The sequence below is a fragment of the Anabrus simplex genome, chromosome 8, assembly GCF_040414725.1.
Source record: "Anabrus simplex isolate iqAnaSimp1 chromosome 8, ASM4041472v1, whole genome shotgun sequence".
NCBI lineage: Eukaryota > Metazoa > Arthropoda > Insecta > Orthoptera > Tettigoniidae > Anabrus > Anabrus simplex.
The window spans coordinates 9,905,156-9,923,390 of NC_090272.1; the positions used below are offsets into that span (position 1 = coordinate 9,905,156).

The 18,235-nt window shown below is 39.2% G+C and overlaps 1 protein-coding gene across 1 annotated transcript in view; it reads left to right on the forward strand.

The window, feature by feature from the left end:
* Window positions 1-18,235, forward strand: part of LOC137501848 (putative serine protease K12H4.7) — a 76,530-nt gene that overhangs the window by 20,443 nt on the left and 37,852 nt on the right. The window contains exons 2-3 of the mRNA XM_068228951.1: window positions 8,149-8,287; window positions 9,294-9,469. Coding sequence (XP_068085052.1) covers window positions 8,150-8,287; window positions 9,294-9,469 — 314 coding nt within the window. The 5' untranslated portion in view covers window position 8,149. The remainder of the gene's footprint in view (window positions 1-8,148; window positions 8,288-9,293; window positions 9,470-18,235) is intronic.

Below are 18,235 nucleotides of genomic sequence, written 5' to 3' on the forward strand. Positions count from 1 at the left end.
GCGCAGTGAACCCCCAACACTGCAATCATTACGATCAGAAAGGATATGGCCGCCTTAAAAGTCACAATTCACCGGACCCGTCCACACACCGGACATTACGGAAATGAACGAGCCGACTGGATTCCACAAGACAGAAGATAACTTGCCATTATTCTTATATAAGTAGAATTAAACGAACACCTCTGCAAATGAATGTACATATTAAGTGCGCAAGCTTCATCCACAAAACCACAGATATGTATCGCTGACTGGATACTCCCTCGCACGCCCTGAAACAGTTCCTCCACGTCACCACAGCGCCATGTACCAGCATTCAGCTTAGCAAAGTTATTTTCGACCGTAGGACTGTTAAGTTTATAAATAAAGTAAGTCAACACTCACAACTGTAATAAACGACATCTCTCATACGCACACTCCATACAAAAATGTCGTGTAATATACCGAAACAATAAAAAGAGTGTTGTAACAATTGTTTATTTAAAAGAAGGGAACAGCCATGATTACCATGACTATAAAACAATAATTAGATCGTGAAAATCTACCTCCAGAGCTTTTCGAAGAGAATAGGAGTTGTCCAAGAAAGGGCACGTGAGGAGCTATGCGCTCAAACTGATATCCCTCACGGAGCGCAGGAGATATTGTCGACCTCAAAGCTCAATACGGCAGTCAAGCAGGTGGCTTCGCGGTTTGCGCTGTCAGCTTGCATTCAGGATACAGTGGGTTCGAACCCATAGTCGAGAGGCCTAAAGATCGTTTCCTGTGGTTTCCCATTTTCACACCAGGAAAATGCTCAGGCTGCACCTTAATTAAGGTCACGGCTCGCTTCCTTCCCATTCCCAGCCATTTTCTAACCCATCGCCACCATAAGACCTATCTGCGCCGGTACGACGTAAAACATTTCTTTTTTAAAGCTGGCAAAGTTATAAAACAACTAGGAACGTCTGTGACACCCCGTTAGGCTGGCTTTTGGGATCAACATGCAGCATCGCCTCACACCGACTTCAAGGCCTTGCTGTCCCAAGAGCGGGAGTGTTCCAGCATCTACCATTATGGGCTTAGATGTCTATAGAAAATTGTGTTGTATGTATGTATGTATGTATGTATGTATGTATGTATGTATGTATGTATGTATGTATGTATGTATGTATGTACGTATGTATTGAACCAATGACCTTTGTGCCCTAAGAATTTTAAGTATGAAAGTTACCGTGATGTGAATATAATGGTGTCAGTAACAGAGACGAAAACGCGTTGCTGCTGGCCACATGGCTTGCCGCTGTTGTACTGTATGTTTTGTGTGATAAACCTGCGTTATCTATTGAAATACGTGCCATATATAATTTGAAGCTCTGTTAGTATTCTCGTTAATGTACACGGATCACACTTTTGAGAATGCCGGGCTGTGCAGTAGCAGGTTGTTTTAGCCACTCCAGAAAAACCAAAGGATCAGACATAAAGTATTTTTCATTCCCGAAAAATGAAGACCTTGCCAGAGTGTGGGAAAACGCATGTCGGCGCAATGACATTTTTAGTTTGAAACATGGTACGTACTTAGAAAATATGATAAATTATTATTGTCGTTATTCTATTTATCCTGTATTAAATTAATACAAAAGTATCTTATTGCTTTAGGTCGAGTTTGCTCGCTTCATTTTGCTACGACGTGCTTTGAAATCCCTCTAAGACAACAACTACTAAATTATCGGAATAAAAAGAGCCGTAATTTAAAACCGGATGCAGTTCCCACTGAGAATTTACCACTAGCACGAAACAACTCCCAATAATGACAGGAGGGTTGAGAGGGAAAAACAGAGAAATCGACATAAGGATGTAGCTAAGCTTCTAAGATCGCCGACTGTTGATCTGAACAGGCGAGTGAGGAAATACGGTACAATAAATATATGCTTAAATGTAACATTCCCACTTTTGTTTTTCAACTGAAAGAATAAATAACGTGTCTATATTGATTTTAGGGAACATGGAACTGAAGCAAATATCGGTTTCACAGGACTACAACGGAGACAATGGAACTAACGAACTGGAAGGTTTGAGAAGGAAGATCCTACTGTTGGAAAGAGAAAATAGTGACTTACGGAAAAAATGTGAACAGCTATTGAAGAATGAAGGAGAATTACTACAACAAATAAAAAAGGCAAATGACATTTCTGAGAGAATAGCTTCAATATTCGGACATATATTTTTTCCAGGGCAAATAATTGTGTTAATGAACCGTGAAAATAAAAGTGAAAGTAAAAGAGTTCGTTGGACTTCTGACGATATAGCAGCAGCGATATCATTGCGAAGTGTTAGTCCAAAGGCATACCGTTACTTAAGAGCACATCATTACCCATTTCCGGCTCCTTCAACATTGCGCACATGGGCGGCATATTTCAATGTAGAACAGGGTATACTACGCGATGTGTTTGTTTTAATGAAAACCAAGGCCCAGGAATTAAGTAGTCAGGAGCGTTTAACTGTTTCTGGTATTTGATGAAGTGTATATATCGAATGTAATTTGCATCGATAAGAAACTGCAGCAAAGGGTAGGACCACACAAGACTTGTCAAACTGCCATAGCAAGAGGCTTAGTTAAAGCATGCAAACAACACATCTATTACAAATTTGATCAGGTGATGACATACGAAATTCTGCGCGAAATACTAGTAGAATTGTACAATATCTGTTTCACTGTTATTGCCATAACTTGTGACATTGGTGGTGGAAATATGAAACTTTATTCAGGACTGAACATTGGATACAATAAGCAGTGTTTTATACAGCATCCTAGTGAAGAGTCACTGAAAATAGTTTTTTATGCAGATGCGCCGCATTTACTGAAGCTTGTGCGAAATAATCTACTTGATCAAGGTTTCAATGTGAATGGTGCAGTAATAGACATATCAGCTTTTGAAAAATTGCTGTGAGCATCAAGTAGTGAAATAACACTTGCTCACAAGGTTACTAGATACCATTTAGACTTGTCTGTATCTCAGAGACAAAAGGTACGATCTGCTGCTTAGTTATTGTCTAGGACAGTCTCAAAAGCGATCGAATATTGTGGCAGCCACGGCTTGATGCCAGATATTAACTGAAACAAGTAGCTCTCCTGGTACAGCTGTTCAATGACTGGTTCGATCTTTTCAATTCGTGGGCAAAATTTGGAGCCCATTCGGGTGTTAATGCTTTTGGCACAGATTTGACAAACCTGACTGCTCTTTTAAGCAAGGTGACGGAACAAGTGTTAGCAATGACTGTTGGAAAGCATAAGTCTTTGTTGCCCTTCCAAAAAGGAATTCGACTTAACAATGCGTCCCTGATAGAAATGTATCGGTACCTGGTCTCTAAATACAGCCTGGAATATATATTAACATATCGCTTGAATCAGGACGTTGTTGAAAATGTCTTTTCATATATAAGAGGGATGAGAGGTCCTCATGATCATCCAAATCCGTTGGACTTCAAACATAGATTAAGGTGGTACATTCTGGGTAAACATTCGGCTGCTGTGTTTACTCAGAATAAGAACACCGTGGACAACAACGAATCGTGTTTAATTAAACCACTACATGATTGTGACAATTTACGTAATGGTGATGGAAAAGACGACGATTATTGCTTTACACAAACCAGCTCAGCTAAGCAAAAGCTTGGATGATGAAAACGGACAGAGTTACGAAGAAGAGGAAATTAATGCTAATATTTTCGTTCAGTGTGAATATCAGAGTGTAAACGAGGTGGACATGGCATATTTTAATATGACTCCAGAACTCGCAAATGTGCTTGAAGCTTTTGAAGATATGTTATTCAAAAGCAACAATTACGCAGGAAGGCTTGAAATACATTGCTGGCTATATCGCTCACAAGTTTCGCAACAAGTATTCCTACTTAGGCACAATTGTTCAGCAGCCAGAAGCAACAAACAAGCAACCAGACTGGCTCCAATGTATGTCAAGAGGAAATTTATTGAGTCCCAGTGACGATTTACTGGAAGTTACAAATATACTGGAGGAAGAACTTAATGACCTTCACGGTAATTACCTTTGCGGGGAACCCTGCATGTTTGACAAACTGACAGAGAGAACCATGAAGCAATTACCGCCAGCAGTGAAAACTCCTCGAGAAGTGATTTTAACCTTAGCGCGCACAAGATCTTATATTCGCTTAAAACAATTAAACAGGAAGAAGATTCTCTTATATTCCCGTAGAAAAACGTCCAAGAAAATGTCAAAAATTACAAACTGCTAGAGCTATAACGCTTATGTATAAGGCATTCATTACATAAATTGACAGTAGTAACATATTGTAAATAAATACATTTTGAAGGATGCGCTCTCTCCACAGCCTGAGAAATGTCACCGCCTGCCCTGCTTTGCTCCCAGTGTGACGTCACTACGGTAGACTGGATGCGCAATGACACACCATGAAAGTTACTACATGAGGCCCCATGTCAATTGTGATGAGGAGCTTGAACATTTCTTTGATATGACGGAAGTTACACGTGGCTACCTTCATTCCCACGCTAGGAAACGTTACGTCACCCGCACGTGTCGAACATGGAAGGATACAGAAGAAAGTTTAGGATGAATAAATATATTGAAATGAAATAATTAGAGGTGAACGCAGTATAATGAGGGTCCTGTATTTATCTAAAGATAATTGGTCTTTAGTAAGGCGGATTTGAGACTGCTAAGCCATTTGTGTGGATATTTCAGAAGGACGCGCGTGTCTAATTTTACCCACGCTAAGTCTACAGAAAATAGTGCCTAGCAAATGAGGTCATTTAACCGGTTAATTTAATGAGAATACATTTTCAATGTTCATGAACACTACCGATAACGATGGAGCAAGTGTGTGGTAACATCAAAAACTCTTTTAAATAGTTCATTTAAGTCGGAAAAGTTACGCAAAATTTCTTGGCGGCAAAGGAAAAATGCCTGGAGAGAGGGGGTAACGTCTGCAAATAAGAAGGGACGCCATGTTGAACCCCTGCATTTGTATCATTGAGGCTTGAGAAAGAGGGTTGAACTGTTCGACAGGAAGTAGACTAAGTCCAACAAACAGATTTTTGGCCGATGTGGCTGGGGTCTTGAATCCATGTGGAGATAGTTTTGTCTCAGCAGAAGTAATTTTATAAAAAAAGCACGGTCAAGATAACGAAGAAGTATTGATAAAGTTGTTTTGTGTTGTAAAGAAAGTAACTCCTGTGCGGGTAATAAATACAATCAGTCATGTGCGATCAACGAAGACGCCGAGTGAAAGAGCGTTTATTTTTATGCTTTATTTCCAGGAAAAATAAGAAAGTCTCATGTACAGCTAGAAATGTAAAACTGGCTAAATAACTGACAGAAGGTCAGAGGTGAGCCCAAAGATGGACGCTGACGTAACATAAGATAGGTGACATAGCATCTTACCGCCTACTATATCTTGTTTTATGATGTCAGACTTATATGTATTTAAATGGGTATTTATGACGCAGTTGGTCACCCATATGTTTTTGTGAATGTTAGAAATATGACGGAAGGTCATTTGTTTTATTTTCTGCTTGGATAAATTTTTATAAAGTATTGCGAGTGCCGTGTAATGTTGTCAAATATTTATTAATGAGGGTTTCGAAGTGATGTCACGTCCAAAGTAGATCGTCATTTCCGTGAATTTATTGCCTATATTATGTAATGTCTAATTTAGATGTTTATTCGACGTTAAAAATTTATGTTGGAATTTTGATGGAATTCGTGCAAAAAGATCCGTTGCTACCTATTTTCAATCGGGTAGAAGCGCTGTATGTAGTGTTGAGTAATGCAGATCGGTGAATTTTGTCACGAAATGTATAGTTCTTCTATGTCCGTTTAAACTGGGCCTATGTGACAATAAATAACAGTAAAATATGTCAGTCATTTTTGTGAAAATCCAAGTTTTAAAATACGAGATCATTTTATGCGAAGTTGTTCGTTATTAAAGTATTTGTGCGTCGTGGATTCTAAGTATGTTTATCCCAGTTCCTTTGTCATTGAGAGTCGTCGAGTTGAAGACAAGAGGTTAGATTTGTCGTATGAGTTGAGATAGGATTTGTGAATCAGGTGATTAGAAGCCTGTTAATGGTGCCGGGATTTGTGTGAGCCCGATGAAGATTTGTGTAATGTTTGGGATGGAAAGTAGAGTGGGAAAATCCACGCAGGTATTAATTTGCGATGTGTACAATTATTGTAGGAAATTTAAAATTAAAATCTATGTGCATATTTGTTGATCAGAAATATCGTATTTTATTCTATTTTTCTAAGTCAAATATTTCATTCTGAAAGGCCAGTCAAGCGTGGCGAAAGACATGTGTTTCATATTAAAACTGACAGACAGGGTGAGGGTCGTTTGTTTTCAATGCCGCCAGCTGATCGGAGTTCACCGCTCGGAGATAACGGGGTTGTGCGCTTGCTACGTGTTAAAAAACGAGATTGCATTCTTTGGAACAGAGATCATTATTTGCGAGAACTAGTTGTTAATATCATTCGGGAATAACGTGTAGGTTATTAGACACTGTGAATTTGTGTAATTGAGATCGTAATGCATATTTGAAACCACGAAGTTACAGTATAATGAGCGAGGGTAGCCAATTTCAGGGTTGTCCAAAATATAGAGTGATGGTAGTGATGATTGATTTGTTTGTGAGGGTTGCACAAAGCTTTATGTAATGTTATGACAAGAAATTATATCGTAATCGGCTTACATTTTACGGCGAGTTACTTATGGTTTTGTACTTAATGATTAGGATTATCCAAGTGTTAATAATGGTTAGGATTAGATTAAAGTGTGATGTCATGAAACAAGATATAATAATGGACATAAATGATGTAATGTTTTTCCAGCTGCACGATAACAACAGATGGTAAAATTAATTACATCAAAATTTGAGTAGGGACATGTGAAAGAAACCATTCGTCCGTGGATACAGAATGTGTTGTTCATTAAGATTTCATTAAATCATTTAAATTTATTTAATTATTAAATTCAGTGGAAACCGTATTTACGAAATAACTTCAAACCAAGCGAATAACTTGAAGATGCATTCTGAAAATCTTAGTTTATTTTTCTGAGCATATTTAAATGTTAACGTAACGATTAAGGAGACATATCCGAAGGTAATGGATTTTACTGCCACAAAGTTTTGTGAGTGTTGTTGTTGTTGCATATTTTACTTTGATTGATTGAGCAGTAAATGTGCTGGGGTTAGTAAAGTGAAAACTTTGGTCATCAACCGATGTAACTTAATTGTGTTTAGCCTTCACCTTAGAAACTTGGGTGGTCATGGGGTCATCAACCTCAGGGACTTAGATTAGGGCCATCTGCCACTGTAGCATCATTTTTCTTGCGGTCATAATCCACAATGGCTTTAAAGTAACTTAAAAGTTTAGAGGTCAGTCCATGACTTAGTCGCAGGTCACATCGATTCAATTAAGGGTCCATACCGTACAAGCACTGTGTGGCACACACCGATTGGACTGCCTTAATTATACCCAGAGTCCAGAGTTCGTCTTAAGAGGGCTGGACCATCAAGAATCATTATGATGGTACATGTAGTCCGACATGGAAGTCGAATTTAAGGATTTCCAGACTTTCCTTTCTTTATTTAATAATTGAGACAATGGTTTCTAGTAAGGATGCCCATCAGACAGTTAAGTCAAAGGCTCAAACCAGCGTTCGGCCCCTCTGTTTAAAAATGATTGTGGTGTCAAGTGGAAAAGATTTGAGTCCAAATGATATTGATTATAATCTTTATTCCTTCAAAAATTACATGAATAAATAGGAATATTTTTAAACAGACCTTACATTTTAGTAGATAGATTAAGATTATTGAACCCTACATTTTACCTCAGCAAGTGACAAAGAACCCGAAACGACCCAAGAGACAGATCTCATGAATATTGCTGATATGTAAGGAAGGTAGGTATCCTTCAAGACGGACCAAAGGGTTCAGTATGTATGTATGTACTAAGTATGTATGTATGTATGTATGTATGTATGTATGTATGTATGTATGTATGTATGTATGTATGTATGTATGTATGTATGTATGTATGTATGTATGTATTTATGTATGTATGTATGTATGTATTTATTTATTTATCGATGTTAAGTAATATTTTGTGTCTTCTCCAGGATGAAATTGGGTACCACAATCTTGGTGACGGCGCTCTGTGCAGCCAGCGCAGTGAACGTGTCGGAGTTTTCGAAGCCATATTACTTCCATCAAATTCTCGACCATTTTGATCTCAATAAGACGGAGTGCTTTAAACAGGTACTTTTCATAGCCCATATTATCTAATCTAATTGCAAGGAATATTGTCGGCAGAAGTGGGGCATTGTCAAGAAGTCTATGATGTGTGAACGGAACTAATATTATACCTGCATTCTCCGAGCAACAGGTTCGTGCACATGTCCCCAGGCCAACTAAGCAATCATGCGGGATAGTTATCGTTGTTGTTTTAAGATGTACAACTAAGCAATCATCCTGGACGGTTTTCGTCGTTGTTTTAAAATGTACAACTAAGCAATCATCCGGGACGGTTTTCGTTGTTGTTTTAAGATGTACAACTAAGCAATCATCCGGGATGGTTTTCGTTGTTGTTTTAAGATGTATAACTAAGCAATGGTACGGGATGCTTGTCATTTTTGTTTTAAGATGTACAACTAAGCAATCATGCGGGATGCTGGTCATTGTTGTTTTAAGATGAACAACTAAGCAATCATCCTGGACGGTTTTCGTCGTTGTTTTAAGATGTACAACTAAGCAATCATCCGGGACGGTTGTCGTCGTTGTTTTAAGATGTACAACCAAGCAATCATTCTGGACGGTTTTCGTCGTTGTTTTAAGATGTACAACTAAGCAATCGTCCGGGACGGTTGTCGTCGTTGTTTTAAGATGTACAACTAAGCAATCATCCTGGACGGTTTTCGTTGTTGTTTTAAGATGTACAACTAAGCAATCATCCGGGATGGTGCGGATCAACTTTTAAGAGGATGTAGAGCTGCCCCAACATCTTCTCCTTATACCAATGCGAGGAAGGAGGAAGAGTACGAGACGTCGATGAATGAGAGTAGGTTTTAGTCTAAGAAGAGGAATAGGCCGGCAAGACTCTCTTGGCCTTGCAGATGTAGGAGTTGGCCGTGGGAGGTCGGACGGGAAATGTTAAAGTTATATACTGCGGGCTCTCTTATGAGCGAACCTTGTGCTTCCAAGTGGAGTCGTTCACCACTGCTCGTACAGGCACTGGACTATATACCAACACAGCTTTCTGTTCCAGAGATATTACAAGTACGATGGCTTTTTTCGGGAAGGTGCTCCAATTTTCCTACAAATCGGCGGTGAAGTTGAAATACTCGGAATGGGTCCAAATTTTCCAAATGAGTTAGCAATGAAATACCATGGTTTTCTCTATGCTTTGGAACACCGTTACTATGGGAAGAGTGTGCCAGCAAGGTAAGTAAATTTATACATACCGTAAATAATTTTACGTCATCTAGTAAAACGGTTCTCAACCTGGATAAACGTTGGAGAATTTCAGGGGAGGCGTGGTTATTAATTAAAACCAGAAATAAATTTGGTAAGAGTGAAAAGTTGTGACAAAGAAAGGAATCGACTACGGAAAGTTATCTCCGTCACCGCTAAATCGTACTAAAATTATTTTACTTAATGAACTTTTAGATGACATAAACAATCTTCCAGTAAATTTGAAAAATGAATTGAAGAGCTTCAGAACATTTGTCATGCCTGAAAAGTGAAATTGGACGCAACTTGCCAGGCATTTCTTCAGATAGGTGGCAATTTCAGTTGACGCGTAATCCGTTCAAAATAGAACTAGATTTGATTCCGGATTCCCTTCAGGAACAGGCAATCGACCTAAAATGTTGTTCCGAAGAAAAAGCTGCGTTTCTACACTCGAGTGTTGAAGAATTTTCGTTTAAACTATTTTTCAATATATTCACAAGTTGTTATGGAAGCTGCAAGGTTGTTGGTGGTGAAAGAATTGAAGGATACAAAGGGGGTGCAGGCAAACAAACGTTGAGAACCACTGCTTTTGTGGTGAATACTGACATTGACAGTGCACATATCAGATTTCTTTTGAGCTATTTATTTCAGTTGAAGTGTAATGATGCATGAAACAACTGGCTGCAGGCTACGCTTATCTTCCCGCCGGTGGGAACTGGCTAGTAGTCATGCCACAGAATGAACTATGACAGCTAATGGTGACAATTAATCACTTACGGCAGGATAGCGAGTAAAGTAAATAGAGACCAAACTAGAATTGTATGGTACCAATCATTAGGCGTCTTAGGACTTGACATGTACTATTAATCAATGAAATATGTAACAAAAACCTAACAATTATGTATCAAATATGTAATTTCAAAATGTAAACACTTCAGAAATACATTCATTGAGCATGAAAGGTAAAGGGGGGGGGTAATTTTAAACAATAAAATGTAAGTAATTATGTCAATCAAGATGCCAAACACGGTATTCTCAGGGGTCATGTTCCGTCGGCGATCGGGAGGTAACTTGTATATTGAAAATGGTTAGAGATATCGCAAATGGATATGTATGGGAGCGAGTTTTTTTGGAATTTCTCGTGACTCTCCGTTGAGCATCAAGCTAACAACACACAAACCGGTGTAACGCGGATTTCTTTCAAGAACTGGCTGAATTGCTTTCATGACTTTTTCGCTTAGTGACCCGCGAACAGCTTTCAGTTCATTTTTCACGTCGCAGATGACGTCCATTGATTTCATGAACAATAGTCCACCAGTTTCCAACTTCTCGATGTTTTCAGGAATCCAGCCAAGTATGCAACATGACATGCAAGTTGTGCGGCAGACTCAGTAGGGAAATAGCCAACAACAGTGTTAAAATCTCGAAGGAGTTCAAACTAGAAATTAAGTGCGTCATCGTGATAATGCGGGCTGAGTTAGTTGCTCCTGGTAAGGCTGCACACGTGTTCACAAACACCTTCTCAGTTGAAGAGTGATCAAGGAGGTACAACTCGACAACCATCCTCTATTAACACTAATCAGAGGGATCGACGCTTCGAAAAGTGGAAGTATCGGCCAAAGAAAGACAAGGACTCCCTAAGCTTTGGGTTTAGAAAGAACACGAGTTGGCCTAGGGAGGTCGGATAGAGGAGTGTGGTACAGGTATATGGAATCAATGCCCAGACTCAGCTAAGGGACCGGTGGTTGCCAACGAAGCCCCCAATTAAGAGCCCTCGGGATCTTGGTTGAGGAAAGAAGTCCAGTGACTTCATACTGCTTTTGCAACATGGTGAAAGACATGGACCAAACGCGTGTAATGGATGAAGTGAAAATAGAACACTTCAACATACTGACTTCTGAGTCAGCGTACACCTCCAGACGACAATACTTACAGTCCAACATTAACATACCGGGAAATTGGTGTGTGTTCTCTACGTTCAAGAAGTCTGCTCGGAATGAGGAGCCGTGTCCGAACCCAGCCTTTTTCTCAACCATGTTTGCAATGTATCAGCCCAAAATTTCGGTGGTTTCATCGACAGAACTCCAGATGTAAGAAGAGACTAATGGACTCTACATCAGGTATCAATTGTAGATTCGTCAGGAACTTGGCGACATCAGAATTACGAGGTATTTTGTCACCTGAACTTTCTATATTCCCTGCGAAGTCTTTATGAAACTCACATCGAGAGGAACCCTTTTGTGTTTGTGTTAATGAAATTTGAACGTAACTGCTTGTTTTTATTTGTGAAAAACACTTCGGAGTGCTATTCTAATTGGAATTGTATTATACAGTCTACTTTTGGTCAAGCACCGTCCATAGTTATCTACTGTAGGATCAAAGTTCTGAGCTAAAGTTCGTGAACTGGAGCCATCTCGGTTGATCACTGTACAACTGAGACAGTACCTATGGTTATGTGACAAAACATAATGTCCTGAGTTCCTAGAACTGCTTCAAATGGCCATCCCACTACCTTCCCCTTCTTGTAGTGCCTTCTCTATTACTGTCCTCATCAGTCTACTAGAATCCAGTCCCGTAACTTACTCATCCCCTACGTCCATCAGTTTTACCCTGCTTGATCAATGCAGGTTGTACTTCTCATTCCTCGTAATATGGCCAGGGCAAGCTGTCTTTCTTTCCTTGTTTGTACACAGCAATATTCGTCCCCTCCTCATGCACCTGAGTACGGCAGCATTGGAGACGTGGTAAGTTCACGACATCCATAACATCCTTCGAAACACCCACCTCTCGAAGGCATTTATTCTGTTAACTAGCTGATGTACCCGTGCTTCGCTACGGAATTCTACATTGTATACAGAATTCTATGTTAAGTTGTGTACACCTTGTGAGCAAGATTGCATTATATTGCATAGCAACGTTACCCCAGAAACGCGACGGGGAAGTCACCAAACGTCTTTTCTCATATGGAGACTGGGTTAGGCAATTGTCATTGTGATGGCAGGTCTGCTTGCCTACTCTTAGTCACAATCAGGTTGGGGAGTTTTCATCATAATGGCAGACACTCACTCTCCACCTGCTTTTTTACATTCTCAGAAAGACTGCCTTAGTGGTTTTCCAAAGTGAAATGAACATAGGTCATTACAATGACGTCAGTAGGAATGGCGCGATTAAAAGCAATATGAAATACTCGATCAAATGAAAAACCACGCATTTTCTCACATTTAACGAACAGTACTACGTTGCCGATCTAACAGTCCAAAGTTCCAGAGCTGGAATGGCCAAGCCATACAGCCTTGATCCGTGAACACTCTTAGTCTTTTTTCGTCGGGGGAAGGGGGGTTCGAATAGCGGGGAGTCCCAGGAGGACAAATCTATGCCCTTTTACTAATCTCTTTCCTAGGACTATCCGATGAGTTGGAAAATCTCATTTCACTACACTGGTGGCGGAAAAATCTATCTGACTTGGAGGCAAATTTTTCCTCCAAGCCAGAGGAGAAAACCCCTCTTCAGTGCTAATTTTGAACAAAATGAATGTAGAATTTAATAAAAATGAAGAGGAATACGCTTTTCTTAAGTAACGTTTCTTTTCAGGGTTGAATTTTGAATTATTAATGAATTGTAGTCCTGTAATTTAGAATTGGCTTAAATTGTAATTCTAGACCAGCTCATACTACACTGCACACTGCTCATTCAAAACAACGCGTCAGAGTAGGGAGCGAATACCTGGAATACTGATGAACCCGTGTGTTACGTACCAGCAGTATCAGACAATGTATGAACCAGAGGAATGGCATGCTAAAGAAAAAAAGTTTTCTAACTTCCCAGCTCTTTCCCGCCAATATTGAGTGAGGCTGTTATACTCGGTACGCAACTGTAATCCCATCTATCGGAGTTGAGGGCACGATAAGAGGCAAAGAACATCACAACAAACAATGGTCAATTTAATGTTATTGTTGATCAATGTTATGCGCTTTCGATATTGTAGGTCTTCGCATTTAGTTTTTCTTCCGACCGAGCTCGATAGCTGCAGTCGCTTAAGTGCGGCCAGTATTCAGTATTCGGGAGATAGTAGGTTCGAACCCCACTGTCGGCAGCCCTGAAAATGGTTTTCCGTGGTTTCCCATTTTCACACCAGGTAAATGCTGGGGTTGTACCTTAATTAAGGCCACGGCCGCTTCCTTCCTACTCCTAGCCCTTTCCTGTCCCATCGTCGCCGTAAGACCTATCTGTGTCGGTGCGACGTAAAACAACTAGCAAAAAAAAGTTTTCTTCCGCCTCTGAAATACCACTCTTATCACAGTCGGTGCGGTAAAACTGAATAAAACATAAATGATCGGAAATTGTATTCTCTATAACTTTTGTTATGTAGTACTTTTCTATAGGAGCAATAACGAAATTTAAAAATTAAATTTTAGGCGCCTACCCCTAAACTACCATTTCACTTAGCGTGAATAAAATTATTTATAGCCTAGATTGTAGTGGCTCACCCCCGACTTTACATACCGATTTTCATTCAATTCTCTTCAGCCGTTTTCAAGTGATGCGTGTACATACATACATACATACAGACAGACAGACAGACAGACAGACAGACAGACAGACAGACAGACAGACAGACAGACAGACAGAAATTACGGAAAAGAAAAAATGCATTTCTTTGTTACTGTGGACATGAACGATACAGAAATACCATATTTTTCAAATTCTGAGCAATGTACAAACAAAACTCTTATTTTATATATATAGATGGTGATACATTTCAGAGTCCATGTTTCAACGCCCTACAATACATAGCACCTGACGAAGTTATGACGTGTCTCCCAGCTGAGCCTACACTCACACAGTAGATTCCTCATTTTCATAAAGCTAGTACGAGCCATTTCTATTCGTATAAATTCGGGTCTAAGTCCTCATACTCCAGCTGCCAAGGTACTTACATTTCCGCACTTGTTCAACTGTGCGTGTTACGTGTTCTGGAAATGGCCATCACCTTGTTCTTCTAGAAGTTTTTTCTGGTATCAAAATCAGCCTACCGTTAATTTTTACTCCATCTTCCATTTCTTTAAGAGCAGATTGTAAGTTCTGCTCAGAGTACAGATTAAATAGCAGGAGAGATAATACACATCCTTGCCGTACTCCCTGTCCGATCCTAGTAGCTCGAGTCTCGGAGTTTCCAATTCTTACGGAAGCTTCTCAATGTTCAAATAGCTTCTTTACAAACGTAAGATCTTCACTATCTATTCCCATTGCGTTCATAATTCGCAGGAGTTGGGAACGTTTAACACAGTCGAATGCTCGCCATGATCAATGAAGCAGATGGTCTCTACCAATTACTGTAAATATTAGTGAACAGAATACAATCTGCCTTATTCTAAACATCACCGAGTTAGTAATCTGCCTGGAGTGAGGAAATACCCTACACACTTCCTCATTTCCACTTTCTTGTGAAGTCAGCTGACAGAAGATAGCGGTAAAAGTTATGCTGCATTCTGATGGTAGGCTAACGAACCGGCATTATGTATTGAGGTCTGTCAATCAGCTAAGTTTTCCAGAGCTAATTAGGAAGTGCAAGATGAAATTATAAGCTGGAAAATATTTGAGTAGTTGATCAGTCACGTCATGAAATCAGAAACATGCATTCCATTCATGTACTGACATCTTCCGATTTAAAATCGGGAAACATAAATAATATTTCAAAATTATGTAAAAGTTGTTTACGGGAAAACGGCTGAAGAAAATTTAATGAAAATTGGTATGTAAAGTCGAGGAACAAGTCGCTACAACCTATACAACCTAGGACATAAACAATTTTATTCACGCTGAGCGAAATGGAAGTTTAGGGGAATAAATAAAATTTAATTCTCAAATATCTATGTTATTACCGGTCCTATCCATAAATACTACATAACTAAAGTAATATAATATTAAATTTCCGATCATTTATGTCTTATACATTGTGTAGTACCGGCTATTATAACAGAGATATTCACGAATTTCTATTTTTGTTGTAAGTCCATTATCAAAGCCAAGCCACGGAAAAAACACGTAAACAGAACTTAATGAAAATCAGTATGTAAAGTCGGGAAATAAGGAACTACAGTCCACGCTATAAATAATTTTAACCACCCTGGTTGAAATGGCAGTTTACGGGAAGGCGCCTAAAATGTAATTTTTTCACCTGTGTTATTGGTCCTATCGAAAAGCACTACATATTATATGTCATAGACAATACAATTTCCGACAATTTATGTTTTATTCTGTTTTACCGGACCGACTATCAAAAGATTGGTGGTGGTGGTGATTATTCTCTTAAGAGGAATTAACAACTGGGCAACCATCCCCTAAATAACACTAACCATAGAAAAAAATGGAATGGGTCCGACTCTTCGAAAGAAAGTAGGACTAACTTTATATTAGATGCTAGATAGATAGATAACTCTTTATTGCCACCCTATTTTGCACCATCGGTTACAGGCAATAAAGAGCATAAAATACACATGAACCAAAAAAAACCCCCAAACAAAACAATATAAACCAAACAAAACAATATAAACTAACATACTATTATATATAATGTAAAACTCTAACTATCTACACTGAAACTATTAACTATGAACCCAAAAAAAACACACAAAATAATATAAACCAAACAAAACAATTTACTAACTACTCTTCTTATTTAGTGGTGTCCATGCCGGCGGAATCCAGCCTAGCACTGCACCAACTTGTCTAAAACTATTGAGATGCCTCTGGTATGCGAGGAACTCCTCCACATGTAAGGGCATCCCCTACCTTAATTCTAATGTACTAACCCATATCTACTCTCTACAGCTAACTAAACATAAAGAAAAAGAAACCTTGGCTGCATGCGGCATTCCCTGTGAGGAGAGAGCCATTCCACCCTGACCGCTATCAGCCACTCCTCCCGGGTTAGATATTACCCCCACCTATAACTCGCACTTCTCTCCTCATTTTACGTGGCGAATCGTAGAGGCGGATGCCGGTCCATCATACGATCCGTCACGCATTTATCTACTGCTCCGCCTATAATCGTGTCGTCTTACTTCAATTCCTGCCACCATCTTGATTCACTTGTTATTCTGTGAGCGGACATGTTTCCTCTTTCACCTAGGGATGGGACTGTACCATCCCACCCGTCTGTCTCTTATACCCCTCCCCCCATCCATCCCCAATCTTCCCCTCTTACTCTTCCTTGCCTCTGTCCATCTCTCTTATAATACTTATTCGCTAACTGTTACAGATAATCATCCACTATACCGTATAGTTAATATTTATACACTATATACAAACGGACTTGTTGACAATTTCCAGTTCCTTGTTCATCGCTTTTCTTTCTTATTCTTGCGTCTCCTAGACTAAAGCTACTTCCAATTGCATTTTTTTAAATAGTTTAACTTACATATTAAACCACCGAATTGCCACAAGTCAAATCTGTCTTTTCCTTGTTTCCTCACATCACTTATCAATCCTTTCCATCTCTAAACAGTCCAACAGTTCCTCTTCCTCACGGCCACTCATTACTTATTAAAATTTTAAACAAGTGTTTAAAATTATCTACTATTATGTTATCCAAACACCTTTCCTTGTCCACTAACCCTATCGTTAATATTCAAACACTGTTTACAAATGTATTTGTTGACAATTCTCTAGCTCCTACGACTCTTAGACTTAAACTAAAAACTAATCTCTAAATTTTTTTTGAACTTACATCTTAAACCATCGAATTGCCAACAATCAAACCTGGCTTTCCCTTATTCCTTCTGTTTCTTCCGCTTATTTCCATTTCTAAACAGTCCAACAGTTCCTCTTACTCACAGCCCTCGTTACTTTATTATCCCTTTTCTTACATTCACTACCACCTCCGTTCTCTCACACATGCAATCCTCTCCAAATATATACAAATCTTCTTTTCATCATACAATCAGATTGTACTCCGAACTCCTCTCATTGTCATAAATTTTTATATAACCTAGCAGTTTCGTCTACCTCCTTCCTCTCCTTCCTCTGTAACCCTCTTTTACCCCTTATTCTCTTAATTTCTTTATAAATCTCATTCTAACCATATTTAAATATTTCGAAATATTTGTTCCTCTTCCCCACTCTCTGGCCAGCCATACCGTCATCTTTTCAATTTTTCTACTTTTCTATCTCTTTTTTACTCAACACTTTCTTTTTCAACTCTTCTAACTCCCTACATTCGGTGAATATATGTAGGTCCGACCATCTTTCTCCACACAGAATACATCTACCTGCATTTTCTGTACCTATCCACCCTCTGTTTCTAGGAATTCCAAAAATCCAACAGTATAGGCCTCTTTTGCCCTTCCGGTCCTCAACTTCGATTTTCGGGTTCATGATTTCTAACAATTTGTTTAATACTGATAGTGAGGCTCTTTCTCTACATTCCATTATTAAACTCTGTCTCTCTATATCGGCAACTCTCCTTATAACCCTTCTCCATACCCATTCTTTCTTCTCTCTCCACCTCTCATATCCTATATCTCCTAACCCCAGTTTTCGTAATTTATTTTTGCACTTATTTACCCAATACCTCTCGTTCTCCATATTTTACTGGAACCTATATGTGTCTTGTACTAAATCCCCTCCCTTCCCTTCTTCCAATCTCATCCAATACTTCATCACCCTCTTGGCTATAGTAGTGTCTATTGATTCTTTACATACTAATCTAGCCCCCACATTTGCAGTACAATTTGGGACTCCCATAATAATCTTACT